Source organism: Ambystoma mexicanum, chromosome 4p (genome assembly GCF_040938575.1).
Source record: "Ambystoma mexicanum isolate Mex_15411 chromosome 4p, UKY_AmexF1_1, whole genome shotgun sequence".
NCBI classification, from domain to species: Eukaryota; Metazoa; Chordata; class Amphibia; order Caudata; family Ambystomatidae; genus Ambystoma; species Ambystoma mexicanum.
In genome coordinates, this window is record NC_090927.1 from 1159216603 (window position 1) to 1159242728 (window position 26126).

The window sequence follows — 26126 nt, forward strand, 5'->3', positions numbered from 1 at the left end:
TGCCATGGGGCATAATGTTTGGTTGGGGTGACGGGGCCCTGGGGCATAATGTTTGGTTGGGAGTGAGGGTGCCATGAGGCATATTGTTTGGTTGGGGGTGAGGGGGCCATGGGGCATAGTGTTGCACTCCAAGAGTGAACCCAATAATAAAGCTAAAACGGGCACAGTTAGGAAATGTTCATCTTTGGCTTTTTGAGGAAACCTGACTCAACGAAGGCCATACTCCTCTTGGGCAACCCAAATAGCAAACTGTAGCAGTCCAAAATAACGGCATGTCCAATCTAGGGTCAATAAAATATATATAAGTTAATTAAACAGGCGAGATACAATAACTAAATAGAAATAAATTATAACAATGGAAAATGTGTAGTACAAAATGTAAGTTTGAAATGCAAATAAAAATCGTTACCCCTCAAAAACATTCATTTTCCATGTGTTTAGTACAAATTGGGGGTTTAAAAAGGCTCCTGCCACGCCCCGCCTACCGCCCCGCCCACATTTACTTTTCGGCCCACTATAGCCCTCATGTAAGGTACTTTCGGCCCTCTGTCAAAATCAGTTGTGCACCCCTGATCTAGGCCGTATTGGGTTGCGTCTACTTTTGCCGTGTGAGCCGGCCGGATGCTCTTGATCAGGCTTTTACACCACTCTGGTGCCTTCTATCGTCATTGCTTCTGTTCCTGGCTGGTGGGCCACCCCCCTCGGAAGGACAATTCTTCTTTGGGGTTGCTTGGGTTGTCACTGGTCCAGTGTGCAAGTCATTGTGTACTGGATCCAGTAATTCAACAAGTGGAAGATGTCTTTTACTCACTGAGCTGTTCTGCCGTTCCTGAGCCAAGTCCTCCAGAACTGGCACAATGAGTACTGGGCGGCTGGGTTATTCATATTCATCACATTTTCCATCAGGGGATCCCCGGGTCTGGAAATGATGGGGTTCTGCAAGTCACCATCTGCTGTGGTCCATTTATGACTTTACAAATGCTCCTCTGCTTCCTTCCTTCCTGTGTCATTTGGTTCTCAAACTTGCAACTGGAACTCTTCATGGGAGCTTTCATGCAATCTGACTGGGGTTGGTTGCACCTTTTCCACACCTGTGGGGTAGAACAGTGACTTATCTGCCTTTTCCCTATAACACCGGTTCTGCCTATTGGATTTGCCTGGTTATTTCCTCTAGAGAACCTTTGCCAACTCGGAAAAGTCCACACAAGTGACTGTTAAGGCCACTTACTTGAATATTGACATTTTTCCTGGTTCCCCCTTTGCCCCTGTAGTTTTCTACTAAACAATAGAATGTTGGTTTTTACCCCTGACCTTGCTGTACATTTTTAAATCATTGTATTCCTCTGCCCTCTCCCTCTGCCCCCCTCCCACACCTGTTTATAAGTATGTTGATTTACAGCGTATAACTGCTGGTCATTTTGTATCCCTTCATTTCCTGGAGTGGATGTACTGAGACCATTCAAGTCTCGTTTTGTGCGCCTATATAAAGTCGAACTTATTTGTGGCACTCCGGACATTGTTATATCAACGTGTTGGCCCCAATCAGCCTCCTAGGTGATATATGTAGTATATGGTTTACGTTTGTATTACTAATTCTGCTAAGTAATAGAGATGTGGGGAATTACTGTGACTATTCATGTGTTATCCTGTGTGTGTCTTGATCATGACTATGTAAAGGCATTGTACTGTTGTGTGGCCATCCCTTTTTCCCACCACAGCCATATATGTTCTGTGTTTACAACTAGGCAGTGGCTATACATTTATCAGAGGAATGGGTTAGGATCTGCCTATGGCCCGTTCCTGTTTTTATACATGCCCTATGGGAAAATGGTTCTCTCTTCCGCTCTTTCAAGCATGTTGTGATATCTTCCCGCCTAAAAACAAAAACAGTTTGGACCGGGAAACCCCTTGCCAACTTTTGTCCAATTTCGAACATTCACTCGTCCCTGCCAAAATGATAGAAAACTCATTACAATACCATAACATACTCCATGGTTGCTCCACCAAACCAAAGATAGCAGATTGGCACACAGGAAACTGGTGCTTATGTGCTGCACCCATCACCCCCACAGGCTTCGCATCTTCCTCCCCTTTTTCTTACGGAGGCACGCACAGCAAAGCCACCGATGGTGGTAGCAGGGCATCACACAAGACCAGTTGCATGCCAAATCCAAACTTATATCCAGGGGCCCCATATACTCGACCCTCCATTGCTATTTTGTTTTCCTGGTTGACGTACTGACTTAGTAGTAATGGCAGCTAGAAGGGATGTAGCAACCAAACTAGATAATGGAGGCCATGCTGCAGCAGTTTGTGATACTGCGAGCCACGCCACTCTTTCCCTCAGCCCGGAACAGAATGGGCTCTCTGTTCTGACATGGTGTGGTGCCTTTCTCTCCCAGCAGCCCCAGTCGACCGCTTTTTATTGTCTTATACATCCCAGTCCCAGATTCTGACACATGCTGTCCTAGCAATATAAGCTCAGTCTCTGCTTCTTTTAAAATGTACATCTTAACACTGGTCTATATTCCTTCTATAACTATGCGGCAACGCCCAGTTCATGGCGAGGCTTCAAGGGATAAATCGGGCTCCCCCGACACCATTAACAAGGGCTTGCTGCATGTTGACTGGAGGATAGCTAATAACCAACTGAAACTTCACCCAAATAAAATGGGTCCATGTGATAATTCTGCATTTTGAAGGATGCACACGAAATAGGCCGATATTTTTTGGGCCAATTTTGTGCACCCTTCAAATGCGGAGTAATAACGATTTCATAGTTTTAACCCCCACCCCCCTCAAGAAACCACCCCGCCAGATGATCTCCTAACTGCCCCAACTCACAAGCTGACATGGATTCCTTCAAATCGGAGGGGTTTCACCGCCCAAACCCAATTTTGCACCCTCAACCCACTCCCTTCCTTTTAAAAATCTGTCATCCCCCACAGACACAAACACAATTACACTTACCTGCTCCCCATAGCTCTTCACTCCCCCGCCCCCACTTCCACGCTACAGACATTCCCCTACCCGCTCTCTTCCACGCTACAGATATGATATGATCACTTATTTATATCCCCAGAGGTTTCTTAGCGCGGACCCCGGGATCGAACCTGTAGTGCTGTGTCTTGCTTCCAGGGCGAGCATCTCTCTCTCTCCCTCTCTCTCTCTCTTTTCTCTCTCTCTTTCTCTCTTTCTCTTTCTTTTACTTTATCTCACTGCTATTAGCACCATTGACCAGCTTTTTCCATATTCATCATTGCGAACACCTCCCACACCACATGCTCTTAGTCCTATACAATCCTGAATCCTCTGTTCCTCTGGTGCTCCTGTCTCTCTTTCAGCCACCAACCTTTTTAGTTTTGGCTATTGGGTGGTGCTCTAGTGACATCTATATACAAATGTATTGGCACAGGAAGGGAAGTTAGGAGGAAGATTGCAGGCGATGTAAGAAACATAACCTGTAGGTGTTGTTTGGCTATGTATCCCCAGTGCACACCAAAGGCAATGCCCCTTTCAGCTTACTTGCAGCCCACCACCCTAGACTACTCCCAAAATGGTCTTCTTTCATAGCAAACTATGTGCTGTTATGAGGCTGTTGCGGAGCTGCCATTACTGCTAAGTAGTTTTCTGAAATGTAATGTGTTAATTATTATTTATTTGTTTTTAGTTCACAAGGAACCTTTACAAAATGGCATACACATTCAAACCATTAACGTCACATTTCACCATATATATCCTACTTGATACACAAGCCAACCCATACTTAGTAATACATCTCTATAAAATACCCTTCAATAAATAAGCTACACTAAAATTCATCAAAAATCATTCCAAAAGTGTACTGTGTTGATCGCCTCCTACCAACTGACAAATTGCCCCAGAAGGGTCATGTAAATATGCCCTAGCATAATACATTCAGTAAAAATATGTTGCACTGTTTCCTGCATGTTTAATCATTTGCATATACGACACATTCTCACTGGGTATGTTCATAAAGGCACCACATATCATCAGAAGAGGAAGCTGAGTCGTATGCAATTTGAGCATAAAATGACGAACCTTGGCACTAGGGCAGCACAATAAGTAGGGTTGAGCCCTCAAGTACGCGTGTGTGACACAAGACTCATGCTTGTAGTTCTTTAAAGTACCTAGCTGGGTGTAGCTCTTAACCCAATCTCATTGCTCGGCCTTTTTCTTATATACCCTTTTCATTGAGTCAAAATCAGTCCCCCACTCAAAGTCAGGAAGCCATTGTATTCTAGCAAAACAATTGTCGTTCAATTGCTTAAAACTCTTCACACTTCTGCATCCTACCGATTCTGTGCTATGATGGCTTTCTAGCAAATGCAGCAAAATGCACCTGGGGTTCACTATGGATTTCAAATATAGCACTCCTCTGCGTATTATCATCTGAGTGCTTAATGACACCAGCCCCGCTCCAACCTGATGTACTCCATAGGGGTGCTCGGGCCCAGATGTAAGATACTTCTCCAAAAGTGCCCCTCCAAGACATTAAGCAGTCTAGACCCCTCGTAGCCAGCGCCTTCAGCCCATATAAAATTGCTGGCCAGAAACACTCTGTTTGTATAGCTGTAATATTCCACCAAGTTAATAACCCGCTGACTGTGTCGAACATTTTTTAGTCATCTGTGTAAGTAGATGCACCTTATACTTCGCTGCAATGATGTGGGTATGGCCTCCCCTGGCACACAAGTCTAATCCCAGGTACTGGTAATTCTCCACATACTCTATATTTCCAAGAGCTGAATCTTATGGCCAACCACTACCATTGCCTTAGTCTTACTCATATTGATAGTGAAATTGTTCAATGCTGCATATTCACACAGAACTTGAAACTTGACTCTGATACCCCTGACAGCCCAGTCCATCAAAACCAGGCAATCCACATGTAACATACAGGATGTAGATCTATCACCCAGTTTGATAGGACAGCCAAGTTTATTCAACACGCCGGCAGATGTGTTAATTAAATGTATAAATCAGCTCTTCTTGTGATAAATACATTTTAACCAAGCATGCCCTCAGCCCACTTGATTTAGATGCAGCGGTCTTCCTATAACTAGTTTAAACTTCAAAATGTGTTTGCACTGAATTCCTGTTAAAGCATTGGCCAAGTCAACAGTTTTGACTCTCGCATAGGTAGGCGCTGTCATCAGATGCCCAAGTACTCAAACCATGTGTTAGCTGTCGCTATCTTATGTCCATGTAGTGCCATTATGGCAGTACCTGCAAATAGGTATCCCAAGTCCACACAAAATCCGAAACAGCTGGCTTTGCCAATGCTTGTCTCTTAATACAGTTGGTAATAAACAATGGTGATAGACTTCCATCCTGCAGATTCTAGCATGTGTTCCTGGAAATATTGGAAAGAATTCTAAAAAATTTAAAGAACAACTTGTGTCTCCCAAAAGCATCTGTGCCTCCCAACCCTTTGATGCCACCTGCTTTGCTGTCAACATGCCAGGCCTTGCATCTGATACATGCTTTCTTGCAGTTTGTCCTAACATATTTACCTCATCATCTTTCTAAAGATACTTTCTTCCCATCATTTCCTCGTCTTCAGAATCGTCTTCAAGCGCTGACAGGATTTGGAAAATCTAAACATGATCACCAAGTTGCACTGAAGCAACTAAGCTGTGGTTCGACCAGAGATGACAATGGTGCCACTGACAATGGATGTTGTGACGTAGGAACCTATATGTAGTAGTTTGCGCTCTCTTGCCTTAGTTCACATTAGCAGTTAGATGTTTGATGAATCAACACAATTCCCGTAGGAAAGACGGAAGCGTGAGGAGAAAGCTATTGGATTAAGAATGTGTACATCAGGAAAATCGTTATCAAGGGTTAACAACTTGATCTTTTTATTGGATTCCCTCCTCCCAGCGATTCCTTATCTTTATAGAAAACATCACAGAACTAAAAGTAGTGAAATAAATCTGCCAAAATTGCTGAAGTAGTAATGAATAACAGACCATTAATCCTGCCATAGTGCTGCCAGGACGACGAGTGGGGTCCACAGAAAGGCTGCACGCACATAGATACAAACATAATTTTATTAACACAAAAAGTTCACAGTGGAGAAAAACGCAAATGAACGTAACATTTCAACAGTTTCTTTAGTTCGCCGTGATTGTGGAACTCCCCTAACACAGTTTATGGATAACACTTCCTTGGCAAGTTTGTTGTTGATTCTTGAACACAAGTTGAAGGGTATAGTACAGTTTTTCTCCAACTCTGTCTTGGGTTGAAAGAAATCCTGCACCCTACTTCACTGATCCTCTGTGGTTCCTCTCTTGATATGATTGTCAGTCTTGGGTATCAGGGAATCCCACACACTTTCTGTGTGTAGCTCTGAGTATCCTGAGGGCCTCTGTCAGCTCCCTCACTTAGGTGTCCTAACTCCTGCTCTCATCCCCTTGGTACTCCTGCTCTGGTCCTGCACCTCTTTGTCACTGCACTGTGTTCTATTCTATTAACTCCTCAGACCATGGACATGACCCTCTTCTGATTGGGGTCTAATGCCTAGTGCCTGTCTTGGGCCAAGCTTGGCCTCTCAAACATTTCTAACTTTACTGGTGAGGTTCTCTCCTTCATCTATCTTGTTGCTCTACCACTTCCTTCTGGTGTTTCTCTGCCACCACCTCTGGTCCTCTCCTTCCAACACACATTGGCATTTGCCTCCTTGCTCCCGCTGTGAAGAAGTGGGCTCAAAAGGGGGTGTTCTAGGTACCTCCCCAAGCCAGAAGAAGATGGGCCTGGAGGAAGTATGGTGTGGATACCCTGTTCGCCCTGCCTTGAGCCCCATTGCAGAGAAGAGGGCTGTCCAAAGTGTGGAATCTTAATGGGCAGCATAGCCAGACTCAAAGCCCCTCGGGCAGAAAAACAACTAAATACATTTTTGTGCGCAAATCAGTTATTAACCAAAACCTGTTACGTCTACCAGAGATCTAGGGAGCAACTTGGACGTGTTTGCAGGGTTTGAACAGAGGCCCTGTGGATCCTGCCCTCCAGAGCGGGTTTGCAAACCCCTGGCAAATCAACCCCACGTGGCCCATGAAACCCACACCTGAGAACATGTTGCCACCTCACTTACAGAGTGCCTCAGCATGGTTCATGAACCTCACACCACTGCGATACACTAATAAATGAAGGTTTATTGGTATACAGGTTTACTGCTTCACAGTGAGGGAATCTGAGTTGCAGAGCTGATGCAGGTGGGCATCCCCTGTACACGCTTTCATGGACAGCATGTTAAGACACACTCCAGTACTGAAACCACAAGCTAGGGAACAAACTGTCCTGCACCCTTCATATGCAACCCATAGGAACAACCAGTCTGTGATATGTGTATCCAATAGGTTGGACAGGCCTAAAAGAGGTTTGGTCTGGCTCTTCTCAGGCAATGGAACCCTTGTGAATTCAGTAAGAGTAACTAAATCCAAAGAAAGTCTAAATTAGGGTGAAAGGTAGCCCAGAGGGAGTGGTCATACCCATATAACAACTTGGGAATCAGTCAGTTATGGTAGAAGTGTGAGGAAGCAGGTTGGCAAATGGAGATGAAGCAGAAAAGAAAAGAGATGATTGGTGAGCACGGAGAGCATACAGAGGAGGTTGGAGGGGAAGTTGGAAACTGGATGGGGAGTCGGATATAAAAAGAGAGGGTGGAGGAGGTTTGAGACCGGAAGGGGAGAAGGAGGTGTTTGAACAGGTTGTTGTATACGAATATCAAAAGTAGGAGGTTGACAAAAGAGATGAGGATGACAAAAGAGATGAGGATGATGGAGAAGAATATCAGGAGGAGGAGGTTGGGAAATGAGGGGAGATTGGTGGAGGAGTGAATATTGAGGAGGTTGAAAAGATAGAGGGGTTGCTGGCAGAGAGTATCAGAATGAGGAAGTTGAAAAGGGAGAGGAGGTTGGTGGAGAACATTAGTAGTAGGAGGGTGGAAAGGTAGGGGATGTTGGCAGAGGTCAACATCAGAAGGAATATATTTGGAAAAGAGAGAGGATTGATGTAGGAGAACACCAGAATGAGGAGCTTGGAAAGAGAGAGGAGGGTGGAGGAGAAGATTATCAAATTAGTGAAGAAGCACCACAGGCCCTGGAACAGAAAGGATTGCGCCTTGAAACACCATTTGCTGTACAGGCACATTATAAATACCCAATAACAGAAGAAAAAAATCAGGCCTTGGACCAGGAAGGATTGAGAAGGACTTTCTTGGCCCAGGGCAGGTGCTACAGGTGAAAGGAGGAATTCCTTCCCAAAAGCGAGTCTGACAGGATCCGAAAGGAGAAGGAGGGGTCTACTCCAGGTCCTAGAAGGCGAGGAACCTTCCTCTATTGCTATGCATGTTGCCAGACACCCACCATGCTCAAGCACCTGGAGATCTACTCAGGGAGGCAGAGAGAAAGAGATTGGGAGAAGCAAAAATAGTCAGACCAGATAACCAAGAGGAAGGGTTCTAACTGGAAACACATAAACCTGCAAAAAATATTGATTGAGGAGGACCTATTTCTCCCATTTCCTCTCTCTCTCTCCTTCCTTTTCCAAGGCCTGCAGCTCTTCTTCCCTGATAATCTTCTCCTCTACCTCTAGAGAGAGAGAGAGAGAGATCTGTTCACTTCTTGATGTTCACCTCCTTTGCCCACCTCTTGGGTCTCTCCTCCAACCACCCTACTATGTTTTCCGTCTCCCTCTATATGCAAGCTAAGTTGGTACTCCTACCTTTTGAAGGCAAGAAGTAACTTTGCTGGTGTTTGCTAAACATGCCTCGATGCTCCAACCACAAGGCTGTCAGACTATAAAGGAGGCCACCAGGTATGTCGTTGTATGTCTGTCTTGGGTTGATAAAGCTATCTATAAAGTAATACTGCCTATAAGGCAAAGACAATTTGCTGAAGTGGAAGGCTTGCATTTGGACACATTTGCATACCCACAATGCCTTACAGAGGTGGCTCTTAACTGGAAGTGGGCTTCCAGTGATGGTTACTAGATGGTGATGTGCATGTGTCACTTGATTCAAATGGATTATTCTACTTTCACATGTAAGTTGAAAAGGTTTTTTTCAAGCATTTTTAAACTCACCATAACTTTGCTGGTGTTTGCTATGTATATGTATATATTCAGTGAAAAAGTGTTAGTTAAGAGAAAGTTAAGATAACCAGTTTACAGTTCATCACAACAAAATCCATGTGATTCTGCGGTTGTGGGAAATGACAATCTTTACTTGGAGCCCCACATACATGGTACCCCTAAAATATTTTGTATCTGATATTTGATTTTTTTGTGATTTCAGGAATTACTCATGGACTGTGCAAGAGAGTTGAAATTGGGCTGGTGTTGCAGGAGACACAAATCTCGAGTGTTTTGTCTTGTGATAACCTGATTTATCTTAACTGTCTCTTAAATAAAGATGTTTCCCTAAATTCCAAGAGTTTTTTTAATGCTGTCCTGCAGCAATTTGCAACAAAGTCTGTGGCTCACTGATCATTGCCTTCGAGCCAGGCCCATATTGCCATCACTATTAAATAACCATGTCCCACTGGCCATTGTCCTTGGCCATAGCAGGTGGTCACGGCTGTACAACAGTTCAGATAAAAGACTGTTTTTTGGCCATGGCCCATAATCCCCTCACTGCTAAATAACCAGGTGCCACCTGCTGTTCACTTTGCAACCATTCTGATAAAAGGCTGTGGCCATGGCTAAAGGCCATATCCCTCTCACTAGTAACTAATCAGTCCCCACCGGCCATGGCTTTTGGCTATGGCTATTGTCGATGTTGCACCAATTAGGCATAAAGACCATGCCATCTGGCTGTGTACCCTATATCCTCCAGCTGCCATCTTATCCCCCTTCTTGATTAAGTGTTGAGCCCACAACACCAGAGAGAGGTAGCATAATACATAACCCCAATATAAGTCATGAACTTAAATCTTCATCTTGGTGCGCTTTTTGATATCCTGTGTCTGCAATGTGATAGTGCCCAAACAAATATAACAGGGTTTTGGGGAACCGCCCTGTCAAACAGCCTAAAAAATCACTTTGTAAGTTGCCTGTTTCCATAGTACACTCAAGGGTCACAGTGAGAAGACACAATTAGCATGAGTGGAGTCTGTCAACCTTGACTGCATGCTTCCCAGACTTCAATCTAATCTCTCACCCTGGCTCTTTATTCTCTACATGGCTCCTCCGGCCCACCTAATCTCCACCTTCTGCTCTAACTTTCAGTGTTATGCAGATGACGCGCAGCTCTCTTTCCGGCTCCCTACAGCCTCCTCTCCTCTCTTGCACATTCCAGACTGTCTATCCACGATTCAGGATTAGTGCGTCTCCAAAGATCTCATCGGGATGCCTGTTCCCGCTTTCCCTCTCTCACTCTGGGCGCCCTCTTTCTTTTCCTTCCTGTAAGGAAAAAAACCTTGGTGTCATCTTCGACTCCACTCTCTCCTATTCTCCTCACATCCCGGATCTTTTCAAGAAAGTCCACTACCAGTTGCACCTCCTCAGAGGCACTCTTCCTTCTCACTTTCCCCCAGAAGCTCATTGTCTCCGGAGCCCTGGTTCTCTCTAGGTTGGACTACTGTAACAGCCTCTTTCTCAATCTGCCTTCCTCTACTCTCTACCCTCTGCAACTAATCCAGAACAGGACTGCAAGACGTATCCTTGGCCTCAAGACCAGGGACCATATCTTTCCAGCCCTGAAATCTCTCCACTGGCTCCCGGTGGCTGCAAGGGTCAAGTTAAAGGCCCTCTGCGTTGTTTGCAAGGCTTTCTGGGGCCAGGGACCGCACTACATTCAACACTCTTCCTAAATACCCTCCTTCTTGAGCCCTTCGCTCTGCTGCCTCCAACACTGAGGGTCAGACGCTTCTCCATGCAGAGACTAGGGGCCAGATCACTTTTCTCTGCAGGTGCCTCCCTCTGGAACGACCTCCCTGCCCCTCTCAAACTTGAGCCAGACCACCTGTCGTTCTGGAAGCAGCTCAAAACCTTTAATTTCTACCCTGCTTTCTCTCCCTCGCTCCCCTGCTGACCTCCCTACCTGTCTGCTGCGCCGACTGGTTGCTTGGTTACCCTCAGAATTTAACTGGGTAACTGGCTCCTCTTGACCGGTCTCCTCTGCACAGCCCCCAAGCCTGTTACGCACTATGGGCTGTAATTGTAACCTCTACAGTACCCCGCCTCCTTGCACTTACTCTGAGCTGTGCTGTTGCAGCAGCTACTCAGAGCAATTCTGCCCTGATTGCATCCCCCACCCCTTGCACTTCCCCTGTTCCCATTGCCCTGAACTTTGCGTTACCACACATTCACGATCTGAATGACAAGGCCTAGTAAGATAGTTTGTCTTGTCCTCCCTCTTTACCCTCCCTTGTCCTGTCACACCTAGAAACACATGTGTACAGGCACGTTCTAAATGACTTATCATATCATAAGGTAGGTTAACTGCAGCCTTGGCAGAGAAGGTAAAGTACAGTAGAAAAGGCTAAATTGATTATATAAATAACTCCCAGAAGAGCTCCGACTCAGGCCAAGAGGAACCCAGCCTCATACACCACTATAGCCAATCCCACAAAGCTCCTCGTATGTCCCTAAGATCTTCCAGGCATCCTGGTGCAAAATTTTGTCACCCTTCAAAAACCTCCTTCATTTAGGAGTGGCCACACAGATTACATGAGTATGACCAGTCAGTTTGTGCAGTAAGGGAGTGCGTTCAATGTATGAGAGTCACTTTAGAGGAGGCCATGACGAGGGACTACAAATCACATGGGGCCAGGGGAAGCCACCCACATTGTGATGCAAACCATGCAGGTGGTATATAGGGCATCCATACATATATCCATACATATCCTCCCCTGCACTTGCGCAATCTCAATGTCACATGGCCTAGTAGGATCGTTGTCTTTCTTCCCTCTGTTCCCCCTCCCTTGCCTTGTCACGCCTTGAAACACTTGTGTGTAGGCACGTTATAAATGCCATGTCATATCATCAATCATATCATACTGCCGAATCCAAAACGAGCCCAACAGCCAATACTTCAAGGAAAGCCTCCTATTTCCACCCATCGTGAGATGTCTTGTATGAGCTGACCACAAAAGTGATGGGTGGAAGGTTTCGAATGAATCTAAACCACTGGCAATTGCTCTGGGCAACCTTCCACACCACCGTTTTTTAGCCCGTCTGCGCCGTTGCAAAAGGGGACCAGCCATGTGCAAATCAGTCAGCAGCTACCGCCACCAAAGGTAGCAGCCCAGCCCGAACTGCTAGGCCAGGTCCCCTCTGCACAGAAAACCAAGCAACCCCAGACATGTTTCGGCCTTGTTGGACCTCCTCAGTGAGGTGCAGCCTGGTTCCCTGTGGCGCAGCGAGCAAGGGACCCACATCTGGGTACACCCTCTCTCACAAGGAGAAACAAACTGACCACAAAAGTGATAGGTGGAAGGTTTCAAATGAATCTAAACCACTGGCAATTGCTTTGGGCAACCTTCCACACCACCGTTTTTTAGCCCGTCTGCGCCGTTGCAAAAGGGGACCAGCCATGTGCAAATCAGTCAGCAGCTGCTGCCACCGAAGGTAGCAGCCCAGCCCGAACTGCTAGGCCGGGTCCCCTCTGCACAGAAAACCAAGCAACCCCAGACATGTTTCGGCCTTGTTGGACCTCCTCAGTGAGGTGCAGCCTGGTTCCCTGTGGCGCAGCGAGCAAGGGACCCACGTCTGGGCATACCCTCTCTCACAAGGAGAAACAAACTGACCACACAAGTGATGGGTGGAAGGTTTCAAATGAATCCAAACCACTGGCAATTGCTCTGGGCAACCTTCCACACCACCGTTTTTTAGCCCGTCTGCGCCGTTGCAAAAGGGGACCAGCCATGTGCAAATCAGTCAGCAGCTGCCGCCACCGAAGGTAGCAGCCCAGCCCGAATTGCTAGGCTAGGTCCCCTCTGCACAGAAAACCAAGCAACCCCAGGCATGTTTCGGCCTTGTTGGACCTCCTCAGTGAGGTGCAGCCTGGTGTCCCTGTGGCGCAGCGAGCAAGGGACCCACGTCTGGGCATACCCTCTCTCACAAGGAGAAACAAACTGACCACAAAAGTGATGGGTGGAAGGTTTCGAATGAACCCAAGCTACTCCTCACTGATGACGCCCAACAAGGCTGAAACATGTCTGGGGATGCTTGTGGTCTCGTGCAAAAGGGATATGACCTAGCAGTTCGGGCTGGACTACCCCTTTGGGGGTGGGACCAAGCCTGATTTGCACATGGTTTTTCCCCTTTTGTAATGGCTTGGCAGGTGAAGAACGATGGTCTGGAGGGTTGCCCAGAGCAATGCCAGAGGTCAAGATTTATTCTAAACCTTCCAGCCATCAACTCTTTTGTTTTGCTATTGTCACCCCGAGTGGGAAGGGTATGCCCAGACGTGGGTCCCTTGCCTGCTGGGCCTAGAGACCCAAGCTACTCTTCACTGATGATGGAACATGTCTGGGGATGCTTGTGGTCTCGTGCAAAAGGTATGTGACCTAGCAGTTCGGGCTGGACTACCCCTTTGGGGGTGGGACCAAGCCTGATTTGCATATGGTTTTTCACATTTTGTAATGGCTTGGCAAGCGAAGAACGATGGTCTGGAGGGTTGCCCAGAGCAATGCCAGAGGTCAAGATTTATTCTAAACCTTCCAGCCATCAACTCTTTTGTTTTGCTAATGTTTTGTATGAGAACATTAGAAGGGACTCCATAATAGAATGCACAGGGTGGAATGCTTCCAGAGGGTAGAGGCACATTAAACTCTAATATCACATGGGAGATGTATGAAGTATGGTATATTCAGCAAGCATGCTGCTCTCTTCACCCATGGTTGATGGGCCTGATCATGGAACAGTAATATTATTCTCCCTGTCTATTACCAGTGGGTGTACTGGGAATGTACTACGGTGGGGAGCCTGGGAAGAAGTGGATGCTCGTGAACATGTAAGCAAATGGGTTACGCACGCATGATGCAAAGTAGCAATAAAATACTGTTACTGGCAGAGCAGGTAGCCTAAGTGCGGCACCATTCAGCTGCCATTTTACCTTTGTCTGACCACATATGGTGGCCACAATAGTCCTTGACTCGAAGAGCCATAATCAATAAGGTCTGTTGTGAACAAGGGCAATTAAGGAATGTATGACACCTGAATCCAGGAGGGAATTGAGGGGAAACATCATCAACAAGATGAGGGGCCCATGAGGCAGTAGCCAATAGTAACACACACATTAAGGAGGAATGGTCCTTGTCAGTCCCTGCCATTACTAGAAGGGGCCATGAATGTGAGCGTTAATACAACATTCCTGCGAGTATCAGTATAGCAAAGCAGGCGGCAAAGTTCACTAGCCCTGTCCCTGTGAAACGTAGACATATAGGAGAAATTGGTGCAAAGAGCCTAATGAGGGCTATAACCCAGATCCTGGGCCAAGCCACAGAACATAAAGATAGATCAATATTGGATTAATCTTCAGGGGACATTAGCCAGGATCCAGGTGGAAGCTGTAAGACCACCAGAGAAGAGAGCAAAAGAAAGGCATTGCTACCGTGCTGGGGCTGGAGCCTGGCAGATGCGGAATACCCTGAGACTCGATGGTGGGTTTAAGAGGTCAGCCTTTGGTTGGGGGGATAATAATTGCAGTCTGAAAAGCCCCCAGGCATTGTGTTGGGAGCCCTGCCGATACCTGCTGAAGGTGACCTTTGGGCATGGGGGTGACAGAATGAGGTCAAAGCCTGACAAGGGTGTATTGTGTTTACAACTGCCAAGTCCAGAACGATGATGTGTCTTCTCAAAGCAACTGCTGAAGCAAAGAAAAAGAATGCTGGTTAGTTTTCAATACTCTGAAACTGTGAGGATGGTTGAAGGATGTTTCCAGTGTGTGTCCACCCCCAGAGATCTTGTTGGCAACCAGGTAGTTATTTTTGATACTCTACTTTCTTTGTTTCCACATACACCTAGTGTCATGAAGAAGTCAAACTTCCAGACCATTCTTCTTAGACTTATCCTCCCTCTCCTGAACATGACAGAAATATTCTAGGCAATCGAATCCTGTTGGTTCTCCCTAAAAACCTTACACAACTACTTTAAACAATACTGAACCAAGCAGCCAGGTAATTCCTTGGCTTCAAACCATAGGACCACATCATGCATGCGTTTCTTTCCTTGCAAGAAATAACTTCCCTATAGGCTGCTAAGATTGATCGGTGCAATGACAGTGGTTACTGCTGTCAGATAAAAGAGCTTGTGTGGCAGAACTCTTGAAGCAAGGGAGCCTCCCTTTGGAATAATCGTCTCGTTGCCTTAGATCTGTGGAGAACCATATTAATTTCCGAAAACTAATGAAAACCTTTCTCTTCAGTAAGCTGTCAGTTCTCAGCCCTTGCTCACCTCCTGTCATCTAGTCCATAGATAGAGTCCACCAAGAGAACTGTCCGTCCTTCATGCGCATGTTTTGTTTTGTTGTATGCAGTTATTCTCTTTATGGTGCCTAACCTCTACCTAACCTCCCTGGAAGTGTCTTTGGGGCCTATTTCTTGCCTTGTTGCTGCACTTACTGTTCTTTACTTCCCTTGCCCTCTTGCACTGATCATTATTCCATTCTTATCCTCAGGTCTTTCCCTTGTACCTAAGTGATCCAAATGCTTCTGAGGCCTGTGGAAGATCTGATGTTCACTTCGCCTTCTGTGAAAGCTCTACAAAATTGCTCTGTTCAGGATCAGCACCTTCTAGAAATAGGCATTTTATGTTTTTGATGGTATACTCCTAGGCCATGTCTGAGGTCTCATATCCTAACCCTGAGCCTTGGTCACACGGTGAACTGAACCCCAGGGATAACATTTAGGAAGCTATTCAGGAAAGGCCTTTCTAGGCCTAGAAAGACCCTTACAAATGTGCTATCCGTACTATTCTGCCCAGCACTATTAGGACGTTGATTTGCAGGGTGCATACATATAATACCCCTCTATTTATTTTCCAGCTACTTTTATCAACCTCCCTTCATTTTGTGTTCAACCCCTTATATATTTATCCTCTACTTATCTGTGTCTTGTTTTGGTCCCATCCCTTATTACAGAGAGGCTACTGGCTGGCCTTTCTCCTTCGCGTTATTTCAGTCCCCTCACATACAGGCTTCATGGAAGGATGCAAAGCCAGATCACACATGAGCCAATGAATGACTCATATCAAATACTGGAGTGTTGGGGATGTAGCATAGCTACTCCCCCCTGTTGGAAATTGTCCCTGAGTGTAGCACATTCCTGCTAAGACAACCCCTCATCTCTGTGTTGTCCGTCATGGCCAAGAAACCATGCAAATGATTAACTTCGCTCTTTACAAATGCTGCTTCACGTAATGTAACACGCATGTAATATTGTTGTCTCTAGTGTATGTGTGATACATTTGTTTGGGGGCTTCCTAAAATGCCTTGTAATTTGTTGGGACCTTTTGTTTCATACACAGTATTACAGACACAATGGGCCTCATTACACAGATGGCGGTAAGGGATTACCGGCACCGGTAGGGGTGCCGGTAATCCATTACTGCCCTACTACGAGGTCCCTTTGCTGGTCCCTACCTTAACGGCTGGTTTTACCAGCCGTTAAGGACGGGACCTGCAAAGGGACCTTGGAGGCAATTACGGTACCGCAATTTGCGGTACCGTAATTGCTGCCTTCCCCATTTCTATTGAGCCCTATGGGGGCTCAAATGGGAATGGGGAAGGGCCAATGGTGAATGGAGAATTACCGCCCCGCCAACCTTGGAATGGGGCGGTAATTCCGCCATTCAGCATGGCGGGATCGGTAAATTACCGGTGGCAACCATGGCGCTAATAGCGCCATGGTTACCGCCTTCCGTGTAATGAGGCCCAATGTGTCGTTTGTTTGAGAGCCATCATGCTATAAAACCTATGCTGCTATCCTTTCTTCAGTCTTCCCTGTTTCAAAAAGACTATGTGGGGGTCATTACGAGGTTGGAGGTAAGGGATTACTGGCACCGGTAAGGGTGCCGATGCCGGTAATCCCTTACCTCTGTATTCCGAGTTTCCTTTGCGGGTCCTTCCTTACCTCCTGCTTTTAGCAGGAGTTAAGTACGGGACCCGCAAAGGTACCTCGGAGGTAATTATGGTACCGTAATTTACAGTGCCGTAATTACCTCCTTCCCCATTCCATTGAGCCCTATGGGGCAGAAATGGGAATGGGGACGGGCAAAAGGTGAATGGGGAATTGCCGGTCCCTCCAACCCTGGAATGGACTGGTAATTACTCCATTCACCATGCCGGATTTGGGACGGTTTCGGAGGCAACCATGGAGCTAATTACTCCATGGTTAGCTCCAAACCCGGAATGAGGCCCACAGAGGATCGTTACCATTCATCTTCCCAGCAATCTACACAGTGCTTAGGTGTGTCCCACCCCTAAAATAATACAATCACAAATCCTATGCCAAGTGTTATTTTATACTTTAAAGAAGGTTTTCGTGATCAATTAGCAGGTACATATTGCTTTATTCTGGTACCAATCATACCATTAATTTTGGAAATGTTGTCGTCTGGCCTAAGGATGTACTTTGTATTTGAGTGAGAGAATTTTACACTTTCACTGTTTAATTCTTTCATTCAGTATCTAAAGTTCTTGGAGCAGCTTTCGGACAAGATGAAGTTGACCAGTGTTGCAGCCGATGTTGGCTTTGATATGAGGTTGGAAGTGTGCCTTGCCCGAGCCGAACAACTAGCCAAGCTGGAAGGAGAAGCTATTATTGAGAGTAAGACACTCTCGCACAACTTGCAGAGAAAGGTAGGATGTCATTGCTACTAAATCTAAAATGTGCACGTTAAATCTCTATTATTCACTTTTTTTCTGCATTTTTCACTATTTTGTACCTGGTAAGCAATACCTTACTGTGAAGTCTTTGGTTCAGTTTGAGTGCATAATTGGTTAATTTGAGTTTACCATCAATCCCTCAAAACTGCTCTTAGGGATGATGTTTGTTTTTCTTTCCACCTGAAGTCTACAAAAGGCAGGTTTCTGTTAAAAATGGTTCATGGTACAAGAGAATAACTTCTGAATGAATTTGGACACTTCTTGCATCCAGCAAGATGTCCCTTAATTGTTGGTGTATTTTTTTTTTATGTTGTAAATTAGCATTCATGAACTTTGAGTAACCTGAGGGCTTCCTCAATTCTTTCCTCCATGTATACGCCTCTCGGGTGGCCAGGGAAAGGCTATCACTCTTGGATTCTGACCCTGGGGGAGGCTCGAATGCTGCAAGCTCCAACCAGTGAGTCAACCAAAGCAATGGGGACATAGGGATGGCAGGCGAGCATGCAAAGCTAGTAATAAATACCAATTTGAATGAAAGCAAGTATTTTCTTGGATACTGATCCGAATGAAAATGTGAATAAGCACTTTTGAATACTGATCTGGTTGAAAGCAAGTTTGTGAAACATCCTGAATTTAAGGAGCTGTGTGATTTGATAAATCAAGTATTGGTGAGCACACATTGGCAAGAGCCAAGAGAATATAAGGAACTGTATGATATGAGAAAACAAGCATTGGCAAGAGCCAGGAGAATTTATGAAAGTGCAACAAGTGCATGGTGGCAAACCAAACCACGATACAACATCACAAGGATGTGATACAAGTATGAATCAAGCAACACTGTCAAGCTGAAGCAGTGACAACGTGTTGATGAATAGGAAGCCAGTAAGGGGTGTCGGTTGCGTGACCTGTAATGGGTGAACCGTGGGGTCCGACAATTGTGCCTAAACTGAGTGCACCATTGTATGAAAAAGCCACTGAAAGTACCTATAAAAATGCTTATGTTTAAATAGCAAGAAACTCTTGTGTGATCTGAGGTCAAGGAACTGAACTGTATATGTGAATAGGTGAAAGGTAACCAAATCAGAAGAGCTGGGAATAGTCCCAAGAAATCATGTTGTTTTTGGAAAGCTGAAAGACTTGAACTCTTGGGGAAGGGAAACCCTGTGCATTGTGTGCATTGTGGACTATTTTGAACTTTGGGAAGGGGGCCCTGTGGAAGAAGCTCTCAACTTATATTTGAACACTACTTATTTTGATGCTGCCATCCCTACACATTGTATACACTTAGATGTGAAGGCAAGTATAGGTTTTCGACACAGGCTTGGACTTCCTGACACAGACTATCCGTAGTTCCCTCTAGGTAGGGGAATTCCACCTTAGCACAGGGCAAGTTAAGCCTTTTTCCACCCTGCTTTTTTAGTTAATAAAGGTTTATAACACAAATGTTAATTTGTTGTCTGTGTCTGCTTCGTGATGCCTTCACAGGCCATAAATTGTGGTGCACTTGTGTATAGGTGCCATACAAATGTCCAATAAAATAAAAAAATTAAAAAACTGGTGCTCTGTTCTCTGTACGTACATTAACTGAATCCTAAGCCTGGAGAAGAGTCCCGACTAGTGGATGATGTCTTAGCTGTTGTGAATCTCTCAGAAACGTTGTACGCAACTATAGCCCAATTTCCCTTAGTGTAGTCTTCAAATGCTTTAGCAAACTGTTGCCGGGAGGCTGGCGCACCCTTTAAAGTCTGGGAACAAAATAGTTGAGGCACAAAGGGGCTTCTAAATGATTAATGCCTGAGGCTGCCCTTACTAGGCATGATGCGCAACATGAATGGGGCAGCTATTTCTGGCCTGTGTCGACATTAAGGTAGCTTTTGACACCCTGTACATTGTGAGAAGCACAGAGAAGGGCTGTCCTCAAAGCTTCTCTCACAGCCTTCTTCCAGTACCACCAACTTATTTCAAACACCTGCCACAGCCGTACCTAAATACCCATAGCTCACCTTTCTGGAATTTCCCTTTTAGAATTTGGTGACTTTTCCCCTATGGCCAGTCCTGGTGGAAGTGTCTGTCCTGTATATCATTGTGGTTTCTGTTGGTCGATAAGTTACTGTGTAATTGTTTTTCCCCCTCAGGTGTAGCATATATTCTTCCAGGATATTCACACGGATGATGGATTGTGGCTTTAAATAGCTTATCTGCTATTTTGGATTCCTTGTTTGGTAGAGTTTGCTTGTGTATGCTAGCGTTGGTGGCCCCAGGCTTCATTAACTTCATCAAGGCCATACATGAAGCTATAGCGTATGTTTCTCCAGGAGATTATGCCGAGGATTGATCATGGGTATAAAAAGCTGATCCTCCATTTTGGATTCCTTGTTTGCATGAGTTTGCACATGCGTGCCAGCTTTAGTGGACTTTGGCGAAGCTGCGTAGTGGGCCTCGGCAGAGCTGCGTTGGCAGCAGGACCCACTGTGAGCATTGTAAATCCTTGATAGTGGTTATGGCAACTTGAGTGAGGATCAGCTTCTGTATCATACTGAGCCTGTGTTAGGGAGGTAGTGCATGTATTGCGCCAGGTCGCATGTCTTTTAGCAAGTCATTTTGATCCTGCATGTGACTTTCCACTGCCCACATATGGGGCTAGCTCATGGAGGTTCCTGGCCCACTAAATGTTCCCACAATAAAGCATAGGACAGAAGGTACACAATAGACACCCATCACACCTTACACAAATGGAAGCTTATTTTAACCATGTTAAAATTGATATTTCTCTCACAAAAATTCGGACAAAATAACATTGTTTACGGATGCCCGGGGTACCCCAGAAGACATCTCCCTCCTAAATTAGGCATCGGAGTTCTATAATGCCTTTTCTCTGTTGTTGGATATGAACTTGATCCACCCTAAAGCCCCAGAAGGATGGGATTCATGAAGTGCTCCTGGATTAATTGATACGGTAATACTAGCTTAGCATAGAGCCAGGTGCACAGATTGTCTTTTAAGAATAAATCCTGGAAGCACAAATAGTCAGCAAGTGAATAATGCCTTGAAATGTAGTGTTTGCAAAATGGTGCGAGGATGCAAGAGCTGTACCCAAATACAACAGTGTCATCTTATATTTAAATTCATCTAGTTTAATTCTTTTAAACTGTAATTATGTAATTTCTGGATCAGAAACCGAATATATTTGACCAATAGGAATGTAGAACCCATCTGCAAGAGCTGTTGCCTGAACAAAAGTATGGAACTATAAAAGCAGAGCAAACTGTGGGCTATACTATTCTGCATAGCGTCTTAATGTCTCTTTCTTAATTATACCTTGTTAGGTAAACAGCATTAGCTATTACTTCTATCTCTTTCCTATTCTATGTGCTCATGTAATAACTATATACTTTTGTTATTATTACTGTGTAATACACATATCTCATACAAAGAAAACCTCAATACGCCTTCTCAAATTATTTGATATGCACATATAATGGGTGCACAACTTGAAAAGATGTATTCCTTGTCAGATAACTATATCAAAAGAAAAACAACAAAATAAACAACCATTTTTAAACAACCCACTGAACGGGAATTCTACATATTCCTTTTCTCATAAAAACTGCGCAGTCAAATCATGCAATATTTTCAAAAGCAAAATGTATGTTAGTATATGAATTGGTCATCTCAAATACTACATGTGATAGGGTATACAGCACATCCAATTAGGTCAGTACTCACTTGACTGTGACCAACTGACCTAATGATCATCATCAGAAGGACGTGGGCATGTTATCACCAGGTTCTCGAGGCCAACAATACCAAGAAGGGCCTTCAAGAACATTTCCCAGTTTCTCTGGCCATTTTGAAGGACCAAACAATGAAACACTGCATTGCCTAGAATCCCTCTTTCTCACCTATAGATAAGCAAGAGCGGATCCAGGAAACATATCTACATATTCAAGGAAAGTAAGACAATGGGGAAATCCTAACCAGCCCACAGAAGTACCTTCCCCACTCTGAAGAAGACAATTCTGGGAGACCCCCCCCCCCCACACCCGTCGCTTCCAAAACCCAGGGTGACAGGGAGAAGCACAACTGTTCCCTGTTAACAACCAGATACACAGTGAGAACTCCACTTCTTCCCCACACTACAGGGAAAAGAAGGGTACATTTGCATTCTCTTCATCTGCAACTCCGGTGGACAGATTCTCCTGCAGCCAACCCCCACAATGAAATCAATTGGAGAAACACCACGCGCCACAGAATACAAGAGAAATGTTTTTCCAAACGTCTGTGCAAGAAGTTGAGAGTGAAGACATAAACAGCTTCTCTGCAGTTTACAGCTCCACAACTAGAAATAATCTAAAATGGTGGCTGATCTATTTAAAGACCTATATCCTACACTCAGGCCCAGAAAACATCCCTGCAACTGAGTATGCTCAGACAGAACACCTGACCTTTCCAGCCACCCTGGGAGAACCTTTATTAGTCCAAACCCTATATGAAGATCACCTCCCAGGATATCAGTGGAAGGGAGTTTTTGAGTGCAGTATGGCGAGGTGTAATAGTAGAGAGCTGCGGAGTTGCTGAATGAGGAGGATTGAGGCAGAAGAGTTAGGAGGAGGCAGACTGGAAACCCCGTACATTGGAAGAAGGTGGCGCAAAAGAGAAAATCTGGATAGTGGAGGAAAGTGAAGTGAAAGAGAAAACCTGGAGAGTTGAGGAATGAAGATGATCCCGAGTGTGGAGAAGTGAGGAGTGAAAATGAAAACTCAGAAAGTGGAAGAGGAGAATCCCAGGTGAAGAATAGGGTGAGCAGACCAGGTTACCCCAAGAGGAGAAGATAAGTGGGCACGTTATTTCCAGAGAAGAAAGCCAGAGGCTGTTGCCATCAAAAGGTGGTGTGAAAGAGTAGCCAGACGGGATGCAATAAGAGGATGACACACTAGTGGATTGTAGTAACAAGACATAATTTACGCCCATACGAGTGACAGCAAATGAATAGCACTCATCCCGCATTTGTTGGCAAATCCGCCGAAATTCCACTGATTTACTACCAAAATCATTTATGGTTACCGATACTTGGTCCCTTGGGCATACCATGGGATTACAAGTGGTGTTAGTTCCCATTTTTAGAGCCCATAAGGCATACATGGGGATTTCAGGGCAGAGTGACTGCAAGTGGTCAGTCTGCGCTGAAATAAGCTGATTATTGGAGGCAAAGAGGAGGTTTCACCTGTGACATTTTGCTGGAGGTGAATCCTCCACTTTACCTCCAAACTAGTAATTCTGCTAGTACCAAAAATGGGGCAGTAATGGAACTGCCACAACTTTTTTACTGCACCTCCAAAGTCGTAATGAGGCCCAATGTCTTTTGGCAAAATCGTAAAGCAAAGTCTCTCACAACAGTCCCTGGTTAGAGTGTCCAATAGTCCACCCTGGTCTTTGTTGTTAGCTTTTAGTTTCTAAGGGTTTCAGAATCTTCATTAATTACACGGGCAGGGAGCCATCCCACGGTCGGTGTGTTCTAGGCTTGGTTCAGTCCGCAAATCTCCAGCAGGTCAAGTCTTTTGTGCGCTTTGCCGGGACTAACCCCCTCTTCCAGTCTCTGAGGCATGGTGGGTTATTGTCTTGTTAACCACCTCCTTGCTATACCATCTTAGTCCCTGAAACACCCCATCTCTAACCGCTTCAGGCATAAGCTAGCCCCCGGTGAGATTGCACCCTGTTATACTTCCTCACACACTTTCTGATTTATGCTGTGGCCCAACCTGGTCCACTGGAACCTCCCTGTTCTCTCTTCCTCCTCAGATATAGTACTCATATCTTCCCGCTCTAGCTTCTTCATATATGTCACAAATGTTAAGATCCTCCATGTCGTTTCTCTCCTGGGTGACCTCCTGATGGTAGCTCTTGCCCAAACTGCCTTCCAGCCCTTCTCTCTCCATCTCTCTTCTAATAGTCTGCTTTCACCAGTCTTCAATAAATCTCCCCTCCTCCTGTTGAAAACAACCTTTTCCTTCTCCAACCTCCTCTTTTCACCACAACCTAGTCTCCACCTGACAACACCTCTCTTACTCCATTCTCCTGCTAGAACTCTCCTTCTTTCTGATGGTAACTATTACTTCTTCCAGCCTATTTAAAATTCCCCCTCCAGCCTTCAGCACTCTCTGCTTGCTCTTGTCTCTGTACTCCTCTCTCGCCACCCTCTGCCAAATTCCTTCCTCCAATTTCCTACTCAGACAACCCACAATGCGAGACTGATCTGCAGTTTTTTATACCAGGGTCTCCCTCTCCTAGGGTGGTGTTTAGTGCTATTGAGAACACTGGTGGACTGTGGGCTGGGTTGTTAAGTGATTGGACCATGTGTGGTCATGTGACTTATAAGGGGGCAGGCCTGAGGTTATCTGAAGGCCTGCCACTATCTTGAAATCTAGAGCTGTCATAGACAAGTATGAAGTCTACTTCTTCACCCGGAGGGCTCTTTTGTCTTCACCTGCATCTGTCTGGGTCACTCTGCTCTCATAGCATGCAAATCTGAAGCTGGAAATTGTCATGGTAAGCAAAAGAAGCTTTCTGTTATGTTTACCCTTCATTTGTTGCGTGGAACTTGGATATTTGTATCCCTGAGATGGCATGGAGAGTGTGATTTGTTTATTTCCTTGCTTGTGTGTTTTGTGTCAGACAGCCTCTCAGGCTGGCTGCATGGCTCAATTCTAACAAGGTCCCTGCCCGTGCTCTGAGTAGGGGCATGCCTCACCCAGGACTGGCCGGTCCGAAGAGCGCTCTTTTAAGTCCTTTGAGGTCGCCCCCTCTGTGGTGGTCCAAGATAAGGCAAGAGCCACTGAGTCCACTGGGAGCACCGCAGGTGCCAGGTTGGCTAGGCCACGATCACCATCACTGTTCGCCTCCATAGCCAGCTGGCAATAGAGCTCCTCCTGAGAGAGGAAGTCATCCACCCCGGCCAAGTTGTGGGAGAAGTCAGACAGACCTAGGCCGGAGGATGAGAAGAAGGCCGTGCAGCCCAAACAGGCTGCTGAGGCTCAGCCAAAGTCCTCGTCAGCCACTTTGTCGACAACTATGTTGACAACCACTGCAGCGGTGGGAGCCGATCCTACGAGGGTGGTGCCTACAGTGCAGAGGGTGCCCCTGACCCCACAGCAGGATACGACTGCAGAGGCATCAGCGAAGGCTGCAAGTACCCCTGGGTGGGGGTGAAGACACCGGTTCAAGGCCCTCAGTGAGGAAAAAAGGGGCAGGAAAGAGGCCCCAAAACAGCCCTCTAAAGTTGACGTTCGACCCATGGACATTTCATCTATGGACGACCAAGAGTCTGTTCATGCGGTCCACGAGGACGATGACAATGGGGGCGGCGCAGGGACTAGCACTCCGCTGCTCCATCTTCAGCCAAGGGACATTTCCGTGGACCTTCTCTTGACTCTCCATGCCCTTGTGATGGAGATTCAGCACAGGTTGCCACCAGCACCTGCTCCCATGGCGCCGCAGGCTCCTGATTAGCCTCCATGTAAAAAGAGAAAGCGTGAACCGATGCCTCCGCATCAGTCTCCGCCACCACATCGGGACCCGACTCCTCCAGCAGACCCAGATACAGACACTGGTACAGAGATGGCCACAGTAACCGATGAAGATGGACAATGCATTTTCACATTTGAATGCTCCTCATAGAGTTTCTCCACCGGACGAGGTGGGATCGTTCCACTCCATGATGTCCAGGTCCTCCGAGCTGTTCCAGCTGGCGCCCCAAGGAAACAAAGAAGGAGGGGTTCTTGTATCGGCAGCGAGAATCCAAGAGGAAGACAATCATGGCGGTTCCCTTTCTCAACGACATTTGGGAAGATGGCCTGACCCTCATGGAGAACCCATGCACGGCTCCAGCCAAGCGAGACAGGTTGGAGAAGAAGTGCAGGACGCCGGACACTGCGCCCAAGTGCCTGATGTCTCAACCGTCACCGAATTCGTTAGTGTTGGCTGCGAGGGGAAGAGGATAGACGCTATGGGGAAGAAGGTAATTTTACTGTGGCGTCCACAATCGAGGCAGCCTGGCTATCTTGGCCCGGTGCAACAGGGAGCTGTGGTACAAGCTGTCCCGATCCTGGAGTTCTACCCCGACAGCAAGAAAATGGAAGCTCTCTCCCTCTTTCAGGAAGGGGAGTGGTGTCAGACCAAGCCATCTCGGTGGCAGTGGACATCGCCGATACGGATTTCTGGCAGATGGGGAACGGAGTCTGCCTTTGTCAGCAGGGATGGCTGAAGGCCACTAACT

The 26126-nt window shown here is 46.0% G+C and overlaps 1 protein-coding gene across 1 annotated transcript in view; it reads left to right on the plus strand.

The window, feature by feature from the left end:
• CCDC170 (coiled-coil domain containing 170) overlaps positions 1–26126 on the plus strand; it is a 466382-nt gene that overhangs the window by 403380 nt on the left and 36876 nt on the right. The window contains exon 10 of the mRNA XM_069606775.1: positions 17654–17827. Within this exon, the coding sequence (XP_069462876.1) occupies positions 17654–17827 (174 nt within the window). The remainder of the gene's footprint in view (positions 1–17653; positions 17828–26126) is intronic.